The following is a 15,783-nucleotide window of genomic DNA, read 5'->3' on the forward strand; positions in this document are numbered from 1 at the left end:
TCATTGATTGAGACATCATCAGGTCATTTAGATAGGATGTATATTTTGCTTTACTATTATGTCCAGCAACACATATATATGGTGTGAAAAATGTCTCTCTTGTAAGTGCAGAAAGGTTGTTGCTCATTTCTCAAAGCCAACATATTGTGTTGCTGCGTCTTGCTGAAACACTGCATTAGCAGCATATGGCTCTCCTCCCTCCCCACTATGTTATTCTGGAGGCCTGGAGGTGGCGTTCTTTTATTTTCCGCCATCATACTTGTGTGCATTAAAAAAAAATGTAGCACATCAATCACAGAATAGCTTTTTGTGGGTGGATGTATTTTTGTATTTTTCCTCCAAGTTGTTCAACATTACATAATAACATAAATATTCATAATAATAATAACGGTGATTGAGTGGCAGCATTACAAACTGAGAAAAGTTAGAAAATGAATATAAGCTTGTCCATTTGTTGACATGAAAACAGGGGGGAAACGGCATTGAAACAGTGACAAGAATCAGAGTCACGCTTTAACACGCTTTCTCCAGTATCTCACAGCCTTGATGAATTCCTTTCACTCTTCAACTCTACTTCAGCATCAGAAGCACAGCTTTAGTTCAAGGACAGGCGGGAAAAATATTTCTCTATCCTGAATACTGTTTACCGTGCGAAGCTTCTTTGAAAAAAAAGGTGCGTGCTGATTGTTACTGTACATAAGAACGTGTACACCCCACACTTAGAGAGACAGGGTGAGCATTATTAACGACTTCCATCAATTCCCACTGCTCTTGTTTGTGTTGAAATTGCTTTGTAAAATATATAGGTCATGTTTTTCTTCAGTAAAGGTCAGGGACCCTGTGACCTTTTACTGTTCATACCCATTGGACTATCAGCTCGGTCATATCATTTCACCAATGGACAAAAAAAAATCATATATGCAAACACATTTGCAGCTTGTGCTGTGAAGAAGAAACATTTCCCTTGCGCATGAACGATCACAACCCTGGTCTCCATGGCACGAGCATTGACTTTTACTGCTCCCTGCTGGGCATGTTGTTTTTCTGCACAAAAGATCAATTATCCCCATCCCCTTGGCTAACATCTAAATTGAGTATCATTGTATTTCTCTAGTTGCACATCAAACTAATGAGAGTGATGAATGTGTTTTGGTCTGTACTGTGCTGTTCTGTACTTTACAATTGATCACACACATTTCTTTACACTGGGTTCAGCCTTTTTAAAATCCGTCCTCATACCACTAAGACATCCCAGGCACTCCAACTCTCTCCCGCATTTCAAAGACATGCAGGTTAAATGGTAACATACTGTAGGTTTGAATGTTAGATTTAATGGCTGGTTGTCTCTATGTGTCAGCTCTGTGATAATAATGATGTGATAAGCAGTTACACGAATGCATGCCTTCTACAGTTGGCTTTATTTTCCCAGACTAAAGTAAATTCATCTATGCAATACAAAACAAACATGTATGTTCACCATAGAAAATAGATACATACCTACTCTACATAATGTAGGGTAGGTACAGATATGAATATACAGCAGTGGTAGTCAACATACAGAATATATAGCTGTTTTTAATTGCCAGTGCAGTGCCTTTAGCTCTGTAATTAAAACTGTAATTCTCAAAATATCCCAGTAGGTGGAAGCAAAGCTGCAAAAAACGCAGACTGTGTGACTTTCCCTACAGCGGCTCTGCAACAGTTAACTAATTTTAAACCATAGCTAACAGCTTTAAGGAGGTGAAAGAATCTATTACAATCAGATGAGTCTTATTTGAATAGGACATATTGTCCTTGGAGTCATTCCACATGAATGTAGCAGCTTTGACTTTCCAGGAAATTCAAAAATAAAGGTCAACAACACCTGAGAAGGAGTCAACTGTTGACGGTTTACTACACAATTTTATACACCTTTAGACTTTTGATACCTTTCCACAACTGCCCTTTAGATCAAACAAAATGTATTCTTCCTTTTTAATTGGTATCCCACACTTGAAAGATGCTCTTCAGAGGCACTCGAGTTTACAGAGAGCAGGAAAGCATATCTCACGGGAAGTAATAAAGATAATGGCTAATGATTCAAGATAATGGTTTACTCTTGGAGATAAGTAACCAGAGATGCTATTGGAAATTTTTCAACATGTGTTTGGGATTTGTACCTTGGAAAACGACTGAAATGAACGTGAAACAAAACTTAAATCAAGTTTTGGGCTATTTCCACAGATGAATGAACACTCCCAGCACTGATTATGTTGCTGTCAATACTGAGATGTTGCTGTGTTGACACAAGTCAGATCACAGAATCCACAGGCTGGCAGTGAACTTGTAAACTCCAGTTTCCTTTTACTGTCCTTGTCTATTTTCTTCTTCTAAGTGGGTACACTGCACACACTCAGAGAAAGACATGCACACTCATGCACACGTCACAGTTTCCATTCTAAACATAAACCTCCTGAGAGCATAACCATACACAGTCAGCTGTAAGGGGTCTATTATGACAACGCCAGCTGCTCTTGTCTACATGTTGTACAGTGTCACATGATGTGGGCATTTTAATAGCGTGCTCTTTAGCAGCTGATAGCATCTAATGGATCATCATAAACTCGCTACTCATTCACCAGCATGTCAATGTGTTGAAAGTTACTGACCACCATAACATTGATGTCAATATTTTGACCTGAAACCACACCTGAAAGTCAAAATGCCCTTCAGCAGAGTCAGGCAACCTCCAGCTAAATCATTACACAGTCACACCATAATGACCTCCCACGTGGCCCTGAACTCCTGATCCACTATGAAGACAGGGCAGCCAAAACATAATAAAGAGCTGAAGTGTGTGATGTGTCATTAAGCTGCAGCTATGGCGTAGTATATAGCTTATCAAAGTGCTGTTTATAGAGTCTATAAAGGCGTCATTTTATTGCCTGTGATGATTGTAATAAAAAGCTGAAAGTGGACTTGACTTAAATACTGGGGAGACGCCACAGTGGAATCCTCAATCTGACTCCTCACACAATTGGATTTTGGTTTAGGGCTGCTTGAGTGTGTATAATTTTCATATCTGAGTGGGGTGCAACATCGTTTGTTTGTCTGCATGTGTATCTGAGTGTTTATGTGCATGTGAGTTTGCACTGGTGGCGCGTGCATTTGTTCCACTTGATGTTTCCACATCACCTGCTGCTGTCTGCAAGAGTCACAGTCACTGTTCCACGTGTAAGAACACACAGTACTTTATTGATCTGGGGGCCTCTGACTGCAGTGAATCTACTCTAAATAGTGATAGAAATATGAAAGTCACAGTCACAGTTTTGATTACTCCTACTTATGCATTCTTGCTTTCGGAAAGAGAGCCAGCAGCTGGTGGTAGGGTCCAAAACAAGCAGTTTTTTTTCCAAAGAACTCATCTGAACACATCTGGTCTGAGGTGAAATTTATACCCCTTCTCTGAACTGTTGATTTGAAGGCAATGAACCAATTGCGTTACCGAATGTCAGATTACCCTATTAATGGAAGAGTTTGACATTCGGGAGATAAACCTTCCAGCCATGAGTCAGATGAGACTAGATTGATTCCACACATTTGTTTGTTCAGTAAATATGAAGATAGAGCCAAATGGCAACCTCCAGGGTTTAAAGTGAGGCCAGTGTTTAAGTGCAGTGCCTTGAAAAGCCACTTGAGGCTGACTACAGAAGGAGTCAATCTCCATAAGTCCCCTATACTGAGTAATACTATACTGAATTTCTATTTAACTCACCTCTATAAATTATATAAAGGCTTAAACTTATGCATAATCAACACTGTGGAACCTTTGATTTGCAGGTGGGTACCATTACAGGTGGCTTGTTTGAGCACCCAGGCTTCATTCAGCCTGCCTCAACTCCACCGACCATGGCCATATTTAGATGGTGGTAGACACAGAACTGCCAATATGGTGGTGGCCAGAGCTACCACACTTTGAGCTTCACATATGGCACTTCTGTGGGTGACATTATGGACATGATGTCCGTTCTTATTACTGTCTATGGCTAGAACCAGTTACCTTAGCTTGGCACAAAGATAAATAGATAGATTACACACAGTGACAATAGACAACATAAGAATACAAATATAATGAACAAACTATACATAATAAAATATCAAAATAACAATAGTAAATAAAATATATTGTACAAAAGTATATACAGCAAATTGGCAGTGTTGATTTGGTGCAAAGTAAGAAAGGAGAAATGTGCAGTGAGTAAATTCTGACTGTAAATTTTAAGCTGTTATTATACAGTGTAATGGCATGAGGCAGGAAAGATTTCCTGTATCTGTTCCTTCGACAGCGGAGCTGTAGCAGACGGTGCTCTGCTGTATGTCCACTGTGTGATGGAGAGGGTGCTGCTCATTGTCCATGATGGATAACAGTTTATTCAGCGTCCTCCTCTCCACCACAGTCTCAAGAGACTCAAGTCTGAGTCCAAGAACAAAGCCAGCCTTCTTGATGATCTTATCAAGTCCATTGGTGTCGTTGGCTCTGATGCAGCTGCCCCAACAAACAACAGCAAAGAAGATGGCACTGGCAACAGCAGACTGGTAAAATATCTCCAACATCTTGCTGCACACGTTAAAGGATCTCAGCTTCCTCAGGAAGTAGAGTCTGCCCATCCCCTTCTTGTACACAGCCTCGGTGTTAGATTTCCAGTCCAGTCTATTGTCGATCACCACTCCTATGAATTTGTCTCCACCTCCTCCAAAGACCAGCACCTCTAAAGCTCACTATGTAATATCTTATTTAATACATATGTAGTGGACCGACAAATAAGATAGTGCCGGAGTGTAGCTGACCTAGTAGTATAGTAATATGTGTCAGTAAACTGCCATCTTTACTGATTTATATTTGCTAACCCTAACCCTAACCCTTTAAGCTAGTGCCACTTAGTGGTTTTAAGTAGTGATGAGAGATGAGTAGTGAGTAGTAATGACAAGCTATAGTATCATGCAGGTTTATGTGTATTTCTTAGCTGGGCACTTTGACATCCTGAAGTCTGTTGGTTGCCTGGGAAGTTAGGTGTTTTTTGTTACAATTAGACGGTGCTAGGCTAGGTCTTGTGTTGACTGTAAACCTTTGCAAAGTGGGACAGTACAGTACCACTTCTTACTGTGCTCTTCAGGTTATTGTGTTTCATGTGAGGCGAGGCACAAGTCGAGTGTGAAACTCAAAGGGTGTCCTTTGAATCATAAATGATTTTTCTACTGACGTGCAAACAGAAATGGTCGTTTCATGCTTTTAAACTACAAAGTGCACAGATCATAACATGCAGCTGATCAGCACATTCACAAAGACAGATGGAGAATACATGTAAAATTAAAATACTAAACGTAGGCCCTAAGGGAGTTCCCAGGTAACAAAATTCAACAGAGCTGAACTGGCAGATCTTTTCATAAATAACTGATCAAACCTATACTATTTTTTTTACTCAGTTCAAGTGAGAACGTGTTAGAAGGGTGGAGTGTAATTAAAGGGGAATTTATTAAACCAGATTAAAACCATGACGTTTACAGCTATTGTTTACATGTATTTACCTGCGTGTTTGTGTTACTGAGGTTTTCTTCTCGTCACTATAGTGTCATTAAAATCAACGGCAGTGCATTCTTTCGTGCTTGTTTTGTACCTGTCAACGCTGCATTTTTTTCTGTCCCACAAATCTCCTGTTCTCTTCCTTTCTCTTCAGAGGTGCTTGAAATTCCCTGGAGTTTCTCTGATATCCGCATCGTCTCATCAAGACACAGTCTGCTGACACGCAACACTGTTGACATTAAAAACACATCGTGTGTTATAGATCTCTCTCAGTGTGAGGTTTTTGTTGTTAGTCTATAGTTTTTCTTTGTTAAATAACACCTTTTCTTCTTTTCCTCTCCACGTCATGTATTGTACCTCGCTGTGCAGAGAACATAACGTACTTGAAGAGATGTGAACTCTCCGATCACAGCTCCCTGCTGTAATGGGATGAGAAACAAAGCAAGTCTGAAGTTTCAACTGGCCCTTTATGATGCTAACAAAGCTGCATAATCTTATGTATAAATACATGAGGCCTCACTAGAGAAAGGATCCTTTATAGTCCCCCTATTCAACACTCCCAAGAAGAATAAATTCAGTTTATTAGCAGGACATCATATGATTTCTGTGAACTGAAGTACAAAGTAATTTAGCCAACCAGTGCACTGCACTATGTACAACCTCACCTGATGTCTATACATCCTGAAGATATGAACACAGACAGCCAGTGTAAACATACTGACATCACCTGTCTGGGTTAGATCTCCTGATCTTAAACGGGTCAGTCCATCCTGATAACAACAAAGTTCAATGTTCTGTCACTCTGAGCCACTCTGTAGAGAAATATGGACTTTGAAACAATTGCCTCAGTTCCCTCGACATGGTGTGTTTGTCTGCAGCAGAGGTGAGGTCATGAGAGTGCAAATTATTTCACTGCATCTTTTTTTTTTTTTAAACACCATCGTCTTCTCTTGTTGCATTTTGACAACCACAGATTTCACACCTTCCCCTCTGTGGGTTTCATTGGTAGTAAAGAGATAGTGACGATGAGACAAGTTTGCCAGTCAAGTGTGCTTTACTAAACCACACCATGCTTTGTGCCATGGCGGTCTGATGGGATTTATTGTTGGAAATAACTCGAAGTGACATAATATTTACCTTAGAGTTGAGTTGATATGCATGCAACATCTGTCTTAAACAATAAGGCAAGCTTTCAAGCTTTGAAAGCAGACCCCAGAGATGCAGCATGTATGGTGTCACACTATGATTAATGGAAAATAAAACCTGTTTTGCACAATAATGGCTTGAAAATTGCCCAGCCTCAGTCCTTGTAATATCTAGATAATGAAGTAATAACATATGAGAAAAAGCAACATAAGTCTTGTGTTCTTTAACTGTTTTATATACACATGTGAATGTCAAACTGCATCTAAACTGCAGAGAAGAGTCTCCAAAGTGTCAATAAATATGTATCACAGATAATGTTGCATATGATCCTTGACGTGATGAGCCTGCATGTCAGAACAGACAACATTCTGATATGGATTAAGGACGTGGCTAAACAAATTCATGTCCTCTCATGCCCTGCAGAGGAGTGCACTGTCATGTTAGAAGCATTTAGATGAGATTAAACAGCAAGATATACAGTAGTAAGACAGGATGTGGCTGCTGCTCTTACATTTGTCTATGAAATCACAACCAGGACGGCTATGCTTACAAACCGAGAGTGTTAATATGAAGTCATTCCTTTGTTTTCTTAAATCGAACTATTAGATATCTGACTAGATCTGCAATAAACAAATTGCTTTTAAGCGCTAAGTACATAAGTACTTTGATGCAGTGAGATTTCGCCAGAGCACAGACACAACGCTGTGCAACCAAGAAATGCTTTGCAACAGGAACACGCTGTAATCAGTGTACAAATAACGATAAATGAACGCTTCCCTCCTTTAGTAAACTTTATGTCCCCAGGCGTTCACCGCTCACCTGTACTTCTGGTCTACAGTGGTAAGGACAAGTCATGCACTGTCCAAGTTCATAAATAGAAATATATGTGTGGGCGTAAGCAAGTGAAAGTTTTTTTATGCAAGTCACAACAGGTAGAGTTGACAATGAAAAAAATCCTATTATAGGATCTCTTAGGCCCTGGAGGATTAACTGTGATCATGGCCGCAGAGCTGCCATGCCAAGTTGGGTGAAGTCTTTTAAAAAACAAACACAATGAGCTGGAATTTACAAGTTTGAATTTATAACTCAATACTTACGTAACTGTAGTTATTTTCAGTAGACAGCACCTTTTCCCTAACAACAGTAATTTGTCACATTACTTGTTATATTACTTTTCTATTATACCCCACAAAATTGGAGATTGCATCCTTTCCACTGTCCTTCTCATGTGTGCCTCTGTCTGCCTTGAACTAGCATTTTTTTTTTCCTGCAGCCTTATGAATCCATAAAAGTTACAGGCTCGATGAAAAGCACACCTGTCCTGAACTGATGACAAGCCTTTGAGTGGCATTTTGAAGGATCTGACTGAAAGATGGAGAGGCATTTATTCAAAACATACTCAGCCACACGCTTCATTAGATCTTTGTCACTTCTAGCCTGCTCTTGACGATCAAAATTCAGTCTTGGTTGTTTAGCTATTGTAAGACTCCACTGCATTCTTGTCATCCTTAATAATAGGACCAAGTAGTATAAGTGATTTTAGGCGGGTAACAGTGATATTATTACTGAAATTTTATTAGTAATTTGTTACTTGTTACTGGTGCAAACAATATCATAATTAGTAATAAATTACTGCCCAACACCGTAGAGGGAACAACTGCTACCAGATGAATCTAATGTCTTCTCTACTTCATGGGAAAAAACCTGACACATGGCACATGATAACAACCCTTTCCCCTACAACTCCCCTCAGACATTGTTGTGTTTATGTGTGTACATTGCCCTCCCTCGTGACTTTCCGCTCCACCTGTAGCTATGTATACCCCACTGTTTGGCTGATATGACGCACACAGAGCTCGACCTACTGGACGGCCCCTACATTCACCGCATTGCATTGATCTCTCAGACTTTCACACACGCTGTGTTTGGTAACAAATACACACACAGTCATGAGGCACACACACACAGACACACACATCCATAAATATTATCCAGTTGTACGCAGTACAGTCATCACGAGTGCCACTGTGATGTCTATCAACAAGTGGTGTGACTTTAACGGCAGTGTCGCTTCATAACACAAACGCACACACACACTCATGCATACACAAACCCATGCCAACTGACTTAGGTTTCGTTGCTCTCATGCTTGGATCAAGCTTTTCCAGTGTGACTTTGTCTCTGCTTGCACTCATTTTTTAAAATCACAGCACCTTGGCACAATTCTAAGTCATGATTTTAGCTATTTTAAAAAGCTCACAGGGTCGTGGCAGATCCTTTGGGGGCGCACACCACTGTTCCTGTTGCTTTCTCAATAGGCAGGCTAAAAGAAATGGGACAGGTAAGTTGATCCATGGGAAAGTACCTTGTTGGATTAGGGTTAGGTCTCTCAGGATGCAGAGTGCAGTGAACAGTCTTTATCTTGTTGCAATAAAATGGAAAAGAGTTTAGTTTCCCATCAGTTAGGAACCCCCCACCCCTCGGTTCAGAGGAACTTTGGGAAGAATAGAGTATTCACTGTGTGTGTTTACTTACATAAGCAATTAGGTGCTTGTCCCCGGCTAATACAGATCAGTTTAGTCAAACAAATGCTTAAATGGTAAGATCTGTGTGAAAATGAGGTGACAATTACAATATAAGGGCCAAAGCTGAAATAATGCAACAGTAATAAAGTTATGATAAGCCATAAAGTCAGTGAACTGTGATGTCTCTTCTGTAGCAATTTATCAGAGATAACCTTTGTAACAGCGACAGTCATGAAGTCACTGAACTGGCAGCTCAGTGTTGGTTATATTGTACTATCTATCTAAAGGTAATTAACATTGGCTAACATTAGCTATGAGCTACTGTTTATGTTCGATCAAGTACGGCGGCAGTGTAGCTGAATGAAGCAAGGGTGTGCAAATGAATCATTTGTAAGAGGAAAACCATTACATAGTTATTTGAGAGTTACATAGTCTGGCTTTAAATAGCATAGATATAGAAATGTATGTTGTCGTTATGCATCTGTGTGGTCACCACATTTAGGGATCAAGATTCCCGTAGTACACCAATTTGGTTGGTTTTAAAATTTTCGAAATTCAGCATGATACTACTTGTTTGGTTAAATTTGGTTACTTGGGGTGGATCTAATCAGCTCTACATATCAAAACATTGACTGACTCAACAGCCACAACTTCCACTGAGTCATGCAGTCTCTGATCTGTGAACATGCAACATCAAGTGTAAATGATTTCAGAAATTTCAAGTATTCGTTTACACACACCCACGCTATTAGAGTTGAACTATGATCTTGCCAACTGTACAGTCAAGTTCAGAACATACGTGGCATGAATCTGTCATGGAAGGGACAAATCAATGTGTACTTTGTACACTAAATTTCAGGGGCAAATATTGTACTTTTTACTCAACGATTTCTGTCTGACAGCTTTGGTTATAGGATACTTTTCATTCTATTCCTGTCCAATGGAAATGTGTTTCAAAATTTGGTGATTTTTAGTTTTATTTTTCTGATAAATTATTATTTATGTACTGAGAAAAGTCCCCTATTTCTTAATTGTTAAACTAAACATCAACAAGCCGATTACATTAGCTCTACCCTAAATAAACACAGCAGCAAATGCAACATTCACATTAATGTAAAACCAGCATATATAATAATAGTAAAACACTTAGTAACATTTAACTGCACAAGGAATTTCACTAAAAGTTCTGGGGAACAAAAATGGTATTTTATGAATGAATTTAATTATTAATACACTAACAAGCAGCCAGACGCCTTTATAACAATAACATTTCTGGAGAAATTCTCAAAAGCTGAAACTCTACACTTGTTTTTTCTCCGTTTACAGATGAGCACTTGCATGTCCCCAGTGAAGATGTGTATTTTGAATTAATGTTTTGGCATAGAGCTGATAAGAGCCTCCCCCAGTATCCGAATTGAATTGCAACAAGGAATCAGTAACCGAGTTAAGTCTGCATCTTCCATATTGTGCAGACAGGGATCTTACCACTTCGATATAGGAACTGTACAGACTCACGTCTAACCGTGAACGTGGTATCTATGCTTTCATATCTATGTTAAATAGAAGTAAAGTCATTAAAGATAACTGTATGCAATGTTTAATGCATGTTTAATAGTGATACAAGTACAAAAGAGTCATAAAGTAAGCAAACAGACCTATAAAGCAATATTTATTTAAAGTTGTTTTATTGCAAATTGATTAAACTTTTCAATTGTTAGAGCAAATATTTCACTTTAAATAGTAGAAATGAGGGGACCTTTCACAAACGCTTGTCATTTGCTCTGCAGTTTGGCCTATTTATACAAATAATGTTGTGACACTGATATATGCAGAATAATAGTGAAGCTTCCCTCCTGTGTCTTTTTTTTCATTATACTTTATCGCTTTCTTTCTTTTGTCCTCCTGGATATGAACACCAGCCTCTATCTGTCAGTCTACGATCATATCTCAAATCTTCTTTCCCCTTTTTAGTAATTACAGACAGACAGATTGTTAGTGGCATTCTTTAACACATCTGCAACAGTACTGTAACTCATTGCTCCAGAGGAGATTACGTTTCATTCTTTTGAAATAAGATCAGAGGTGAGCAGACAGAGTGTGGAGACGTTCAGTCCATGATTTTCCAATCTGAAGAAGCTGGACAGTGTTTTGATACCAACCAAATATATATATTTATTTATTTAGAGAAAAAGACACACTTTGGACTATTTGCATTCAACAGTGTTCCTGTCACCTAAATTTACCAACACAACTTCAGCCTTATCTAATCTGCAGTATGTTGACACACATTGATTTGTCTGTACCATATCAGATTCACACCACGTGTGCGTATGGTCTGAACTTGGTTGTACAGTTGGCAAGGTCATGGTTCAACTATAGAGGTTTAGTAGTGCCGCTTCCTGGCAGGTGTGTGTGTGTATTGGGTGTATATAAACAAATATGTGTATGGTTTAGAGATAAACTGCATTGTGTTGGTGTGTTTGAGGTAGGGGAGGTCCTCCTGTCTGAGCTTCAACAAACATAGGGTTGATGTCAATATCAAGGAGACAGGAGGGAAGCATCTCTGATAACATAAATATAAGCCTCACAACATAGTAGAATAAATAAATGAATGAAGAGTGACATTAATGTATGCTCACCCCATTTTCTCACAGTTATACTATTTAGTGTGTGTGTGTGTGTGTGAGGTTGGAAAGACTGTGTGCATATGTGTTCTTAAGCAAACATAGCAAATATCTATACATCTCCTGCGATGCAGGACACACAGATGAGTATTCAAACTCACCACCCGTTGTGGTGTGTGTGTGTATACAGCATATGTGTACTGTAGGCGTCAAGGTATGTGTGCTCAGCTAAAATGGGAATATATATACTGTACATGCACGGCCTCGTGCCAGAGATACGTTTTGCGGATAAAGATCTCAGTCAGAAAGTCTGACTGCAACCAGCCGCACGAGAAAAGTTGTTGCTTGTTCTACCACACATGAGGCGTCTTGTCTATGCTTCCATTTAGAAGCCACGCTATATGTGTGTCCATATTAAATGATGTTAAAACAGTCGCTTTGAACTGTCTTCATTGATGGTCAGTACAGAGGAAGGTGGTCACTATGAGTTGGAGCAGTAGGGAGAACCTCTGAGATGGCTGAGTTACACAAACAAACAAACACAAACACACACTGTGGTGCAAGTCATTTGCCTAAAATAAACCAAACTATGCAAAATAAGTGTTTGCAGAAAGCGAAAAGAAACATAACATACACTGAAACTATATCCTACTTTGCATATACAGTATGTATGCAAAGTTATTCTAGCATTGTGCAGGTAGCAGGATAGAAACAGAGAGTAAACATCTGTTAAGGTCATGAGCATCCCTTAAAGGACCAGTGTGTAGGATTTAGCTGCATTTAGCATTTAGCAGTGCAGCTGCCGATTGCAACCGCCTTGCTGCACCCTCTACTTCCTAGCATGAAGGAGAAACCTCGGTGTGGCTATGAAAAGTGCGAGAAATGTGAAAGGCCCTATCGAGATCTGAGCGACTGCTTTTAAAATTTTATTTGTTTTATTGTTTTATTTGGTTTTTAATTTTATGCAGCTGTTCTTATACTCCTTTTAGTTTTTTCCTACAGGCTTTCATTTGTTATAACATTTCATAATTGTATGGCCTAATTAATAAATACTAATTATATTTCTGGGCAGTTCAACATGGTGGACTCATTCTTTCTCATTTGCTTACTCTTATTTTCAGATGATCGCACACTAATGAAAACACAATTATACATAAGATATTCCATTTCTGTCATTCGAAATCTCACACACTGGACCTTTAAAGCACACTTTTTTTTTCCAAATTAATTTATTTTGTTATATATTAATATATTGTTTTTGCTTTACTGTCAGGTATACAACTCTGGACTTGTGCTCCACAGGTTGTTAAATTTAAACTCACAGAACCTGTCCATAAAACACCCCAGCATATGTAAATATCAATTTTACAAGGACATTTTAAAGGCTCCGGTGTTATCTACAGAGATATGGGAGCAGTGCATGTTTATGTATAAGCAACATGTGGCGATTACTTTGAAAGTCAAGAACGTACAGAGGCGTCGAGGAATGCCTTATCTAAATCTTCTAGTTTACTGATCTGGATCCCTAATCTTTCCACGCAGCTTGATGAGATACACGCTAAGTATGTATGACGGCGTATGAGTGACCCGCCTTTACAGGGGCGGGGTAAACATGGTGTGAATGGCACGTTGAAGAGGGGCGGGGAGCCGACTACTACATCCACCCTTTCAGCCGCCCATCAGTTTTCAAACAGATTGTAGACCACGACGATACTATTGGACGTGTTTCCCACCCCTTTAAAACCTTATCGGAAGAGAGAGATCTTTATACTTATATATTTGTTTGAAGTTTACACTAAGAAAACAGCTATTCTGCTATGGCCAAAGGAGAAGGTGGTGAACAATACTCCAACGCCAGTTTATTGAACAAACCGGTCAGCTCGGATGGCAAGGTGAGTCTCATTCATTATTGTTATTCCGTGTATTAAAAATGAGAGTTTAGCGATGGTTTCTTACCTACATCGCCTCGGTGGATGACACAAGACGAGGAAGAAGCTGGTTTCGACGTACCTTTCAATGAATGGAGCACACCGGTAACTCCAAGTGACATTTGAAGTCAGTGAGTCATGGCGCGCGGTTGCTCACTGTGATATTTCGACACAAGAGCTGTTTAATATGTTTAATATGTGATTCCATGAAGGAAATAATCGATAAATTAAACAAATGTAATGAAATTTCAGTGAATAAATCGATATAACTCACCCACTTTCCCCTCCCTCTCCTCTTATCTTCTGCTTAATCACGAGCACGAGACATTCTTTCAAATTCAAATTCAAATTCAGCCGTTTAACGTTCAACTGAAATAAAAACCGAGGCTTTTTTTTGGACACACGGTTAAAACACAGCGGGTTTGAGTCATAATTTTCGGTTTTAGAGACTGTAATGATGGTTTTTCGGTGTACTCAATTACCCCGGCCACGTAGAGCTAATTTTAAACCGTGAAAATGCCAACGTTAGTTGCTCGTCTTTCTTAACGGCTGCCTAAAACGATATGTTCGTTACATATCTGCGGAAGGTAAGCGCCCTGTGGAATACCTAATTTGCATATTGGTCTCTCTAATTAATTAATAATTGAAAAGGTTTCATTGTAAAACTACAGTTCCAGTGCCTTCATATGGGACCTGTATATTAAAAAAAACGCTCTAACTCTAATAATATATGGTGTGCAGGTTACATCCTTTTATTTTTTAGGATACAGTCATAAAATAGGTGTGTTTGGTGTTGCGTTCAGGCGCCCCTCACCCACATCTGAGAGGAGCGACTAACGACAGTCGTTGGCGAATATAAGTCGAAAATTATAAACAAAAATCATAGATGCTTGTTTTTTTTATGTTTCAGAAATAATTTCACACATTAGAGTTAAAAGGTTTAAAAAAAATCATAGCGAAATAGGAAAGAATAAAAAAAAATAGCAACACTGACGTAGTAGCGGGATGTTATGAAACAGTTTATAAGCAAATAATCATTTTTCAACTCTTTTAGTGTTTCATGTGATCTGTCTCCTCGGTTGCTATGGAAAAATCATACATAATTAGGTACTGCGAGTGCATTTGGAGAGGGTGATTCCCGGATTTCCCATGACTCTGAATGCAACAGGAAGCACTAAGCAAGGCGACGTGTCAGCCACAGATGGAGCAGAGGGAGCATGGTCTCCCCTAAAGATCATCCAAAATCAGAGTTTGACTCACTTTGTGTGTAATTGCAGCATTAATCAAAAAAGCTTTTTGATGAAATGAAAACACCACCTGTTTTTAGGATGCTCAAGACATAATTAATGTAATTAGGATGGGTAATGCAAAGAAGGGGGAGTCATTTAAGTGGATTGCTCCAAAGCCTAAACAAAGTGACACTAATGCAGTCTCATACCTGATTCTTTCTATAGCACAGTAGGTACACCCATTATTCTGACATTTAGAAACTAGGATGGGCAAAAATATGTATGCACACAGGTAAAACTGGTGTAGGAGTGTTATGTATGTTGAATAGGAGTTGGATTCCCACACTCTGTCAAATCGTCATCAGGCATAGACGACTCTTGAGTGACCACTCTGCATTGTTAAGTTACATTTTATCACTACCACGGAGACCAGACCCTAACGCACCAGGTTGGCCCAACTGTTGAAATGCCAGCCATTGTGTTGTAGTAGAAAAGTCTGAATAATTGCTTATGTGTTGCTGGAGCTAGTCTCTCATTTCACAGCGTTTTGTCACCTAAACAAAGGGTGCAGAGTGTATCAACAAGACTGGGATTGGTTCCACTCAGCTGTAGTCACAGTGATGTTTTGTGTTGTGCTCTGAGATGAGGCAGTGTCCGTTTTCTTCTCATGCATATCGGTGACACACTATACTTGAGAAAGCACTGGAATGTGGCTGTGGGTCAAGGTCATTTTCATAAGCCAATGATGATGCTATCTCGTACGTTTTGTCC

General features: G+C 39.3%; 1 protein-coding gene and 1 long non-coding RNA gene across 6 annotated transcripts in view; one reads left to right on the forward strand and one right to left on the reverse strand.

The window, feature by feature from the left end:
* LOC113747334 (uncharacterized) overlaps positions 1–14,151 on the reverse strand; it is a 26,369-nt gene extending 12,218 nt beyond the window's left edge. For 3 of the 4 annotated variants that reach the window (XR_003463575.1, XR_003463577.1, XR_003463576.1), the window contains exons 1-4: positions 14,058–14,151; positions 13,812–13,961; positions 5,882–5,979; positions 5,655–5,789 (exon numbers count right to left, since the gene is read on the reverse strand). This is a non-coding gene — a long non-coding RNA (uncharacterized LOC113747334). The remainder of the gene's footprint in view (positions 1–5,654; positions 5,790–5,881; positions 5,980–13,811; positions 13,962–14,057) is intronic. The other variant, XR_003463578.1, reaches the window with a different exon arrangement.
* The window catches only part of mfsd2ab (MFSD2 lysolipid transporter A, lysophospholipid b), a 14,827-nt gene continuing 12,556 nt past the window's right edge, over positions 13,513–15,783 (forward strand). The window contains exon 1 of one of the 2 annotated variants that reach the window (XM_010732702.3): positions 13,513–13,747. In XM_010732702.3, coding sequence (XP_010731004.1) covers positions 13,673–13,747 — 75 coding nt within the window. In that variant the 5' untranslated portion in view covers positions 13,513–13,672. Of the gene's footprint in view, positions 13,748–14,259; positions 14,371–15,783 lie in introns of those variants that run through there. The other variant, XM_027286832.1, reaches the window with a different exon arrangement.

Source organism: Larimichthys crocea, chromosome XIII (assembly GCF_000972845.2).
Source record: "Larimichthys crocea isolate SSNF chromosome XIII, L_crocea_2.0, whole genome shotgun sequence".
Lineage (NCBI taxonomy): Eukaryota > Metazoa > Chordata > Actinopteri > Sciaenidae > Larimichthys > Larimichthys crocea.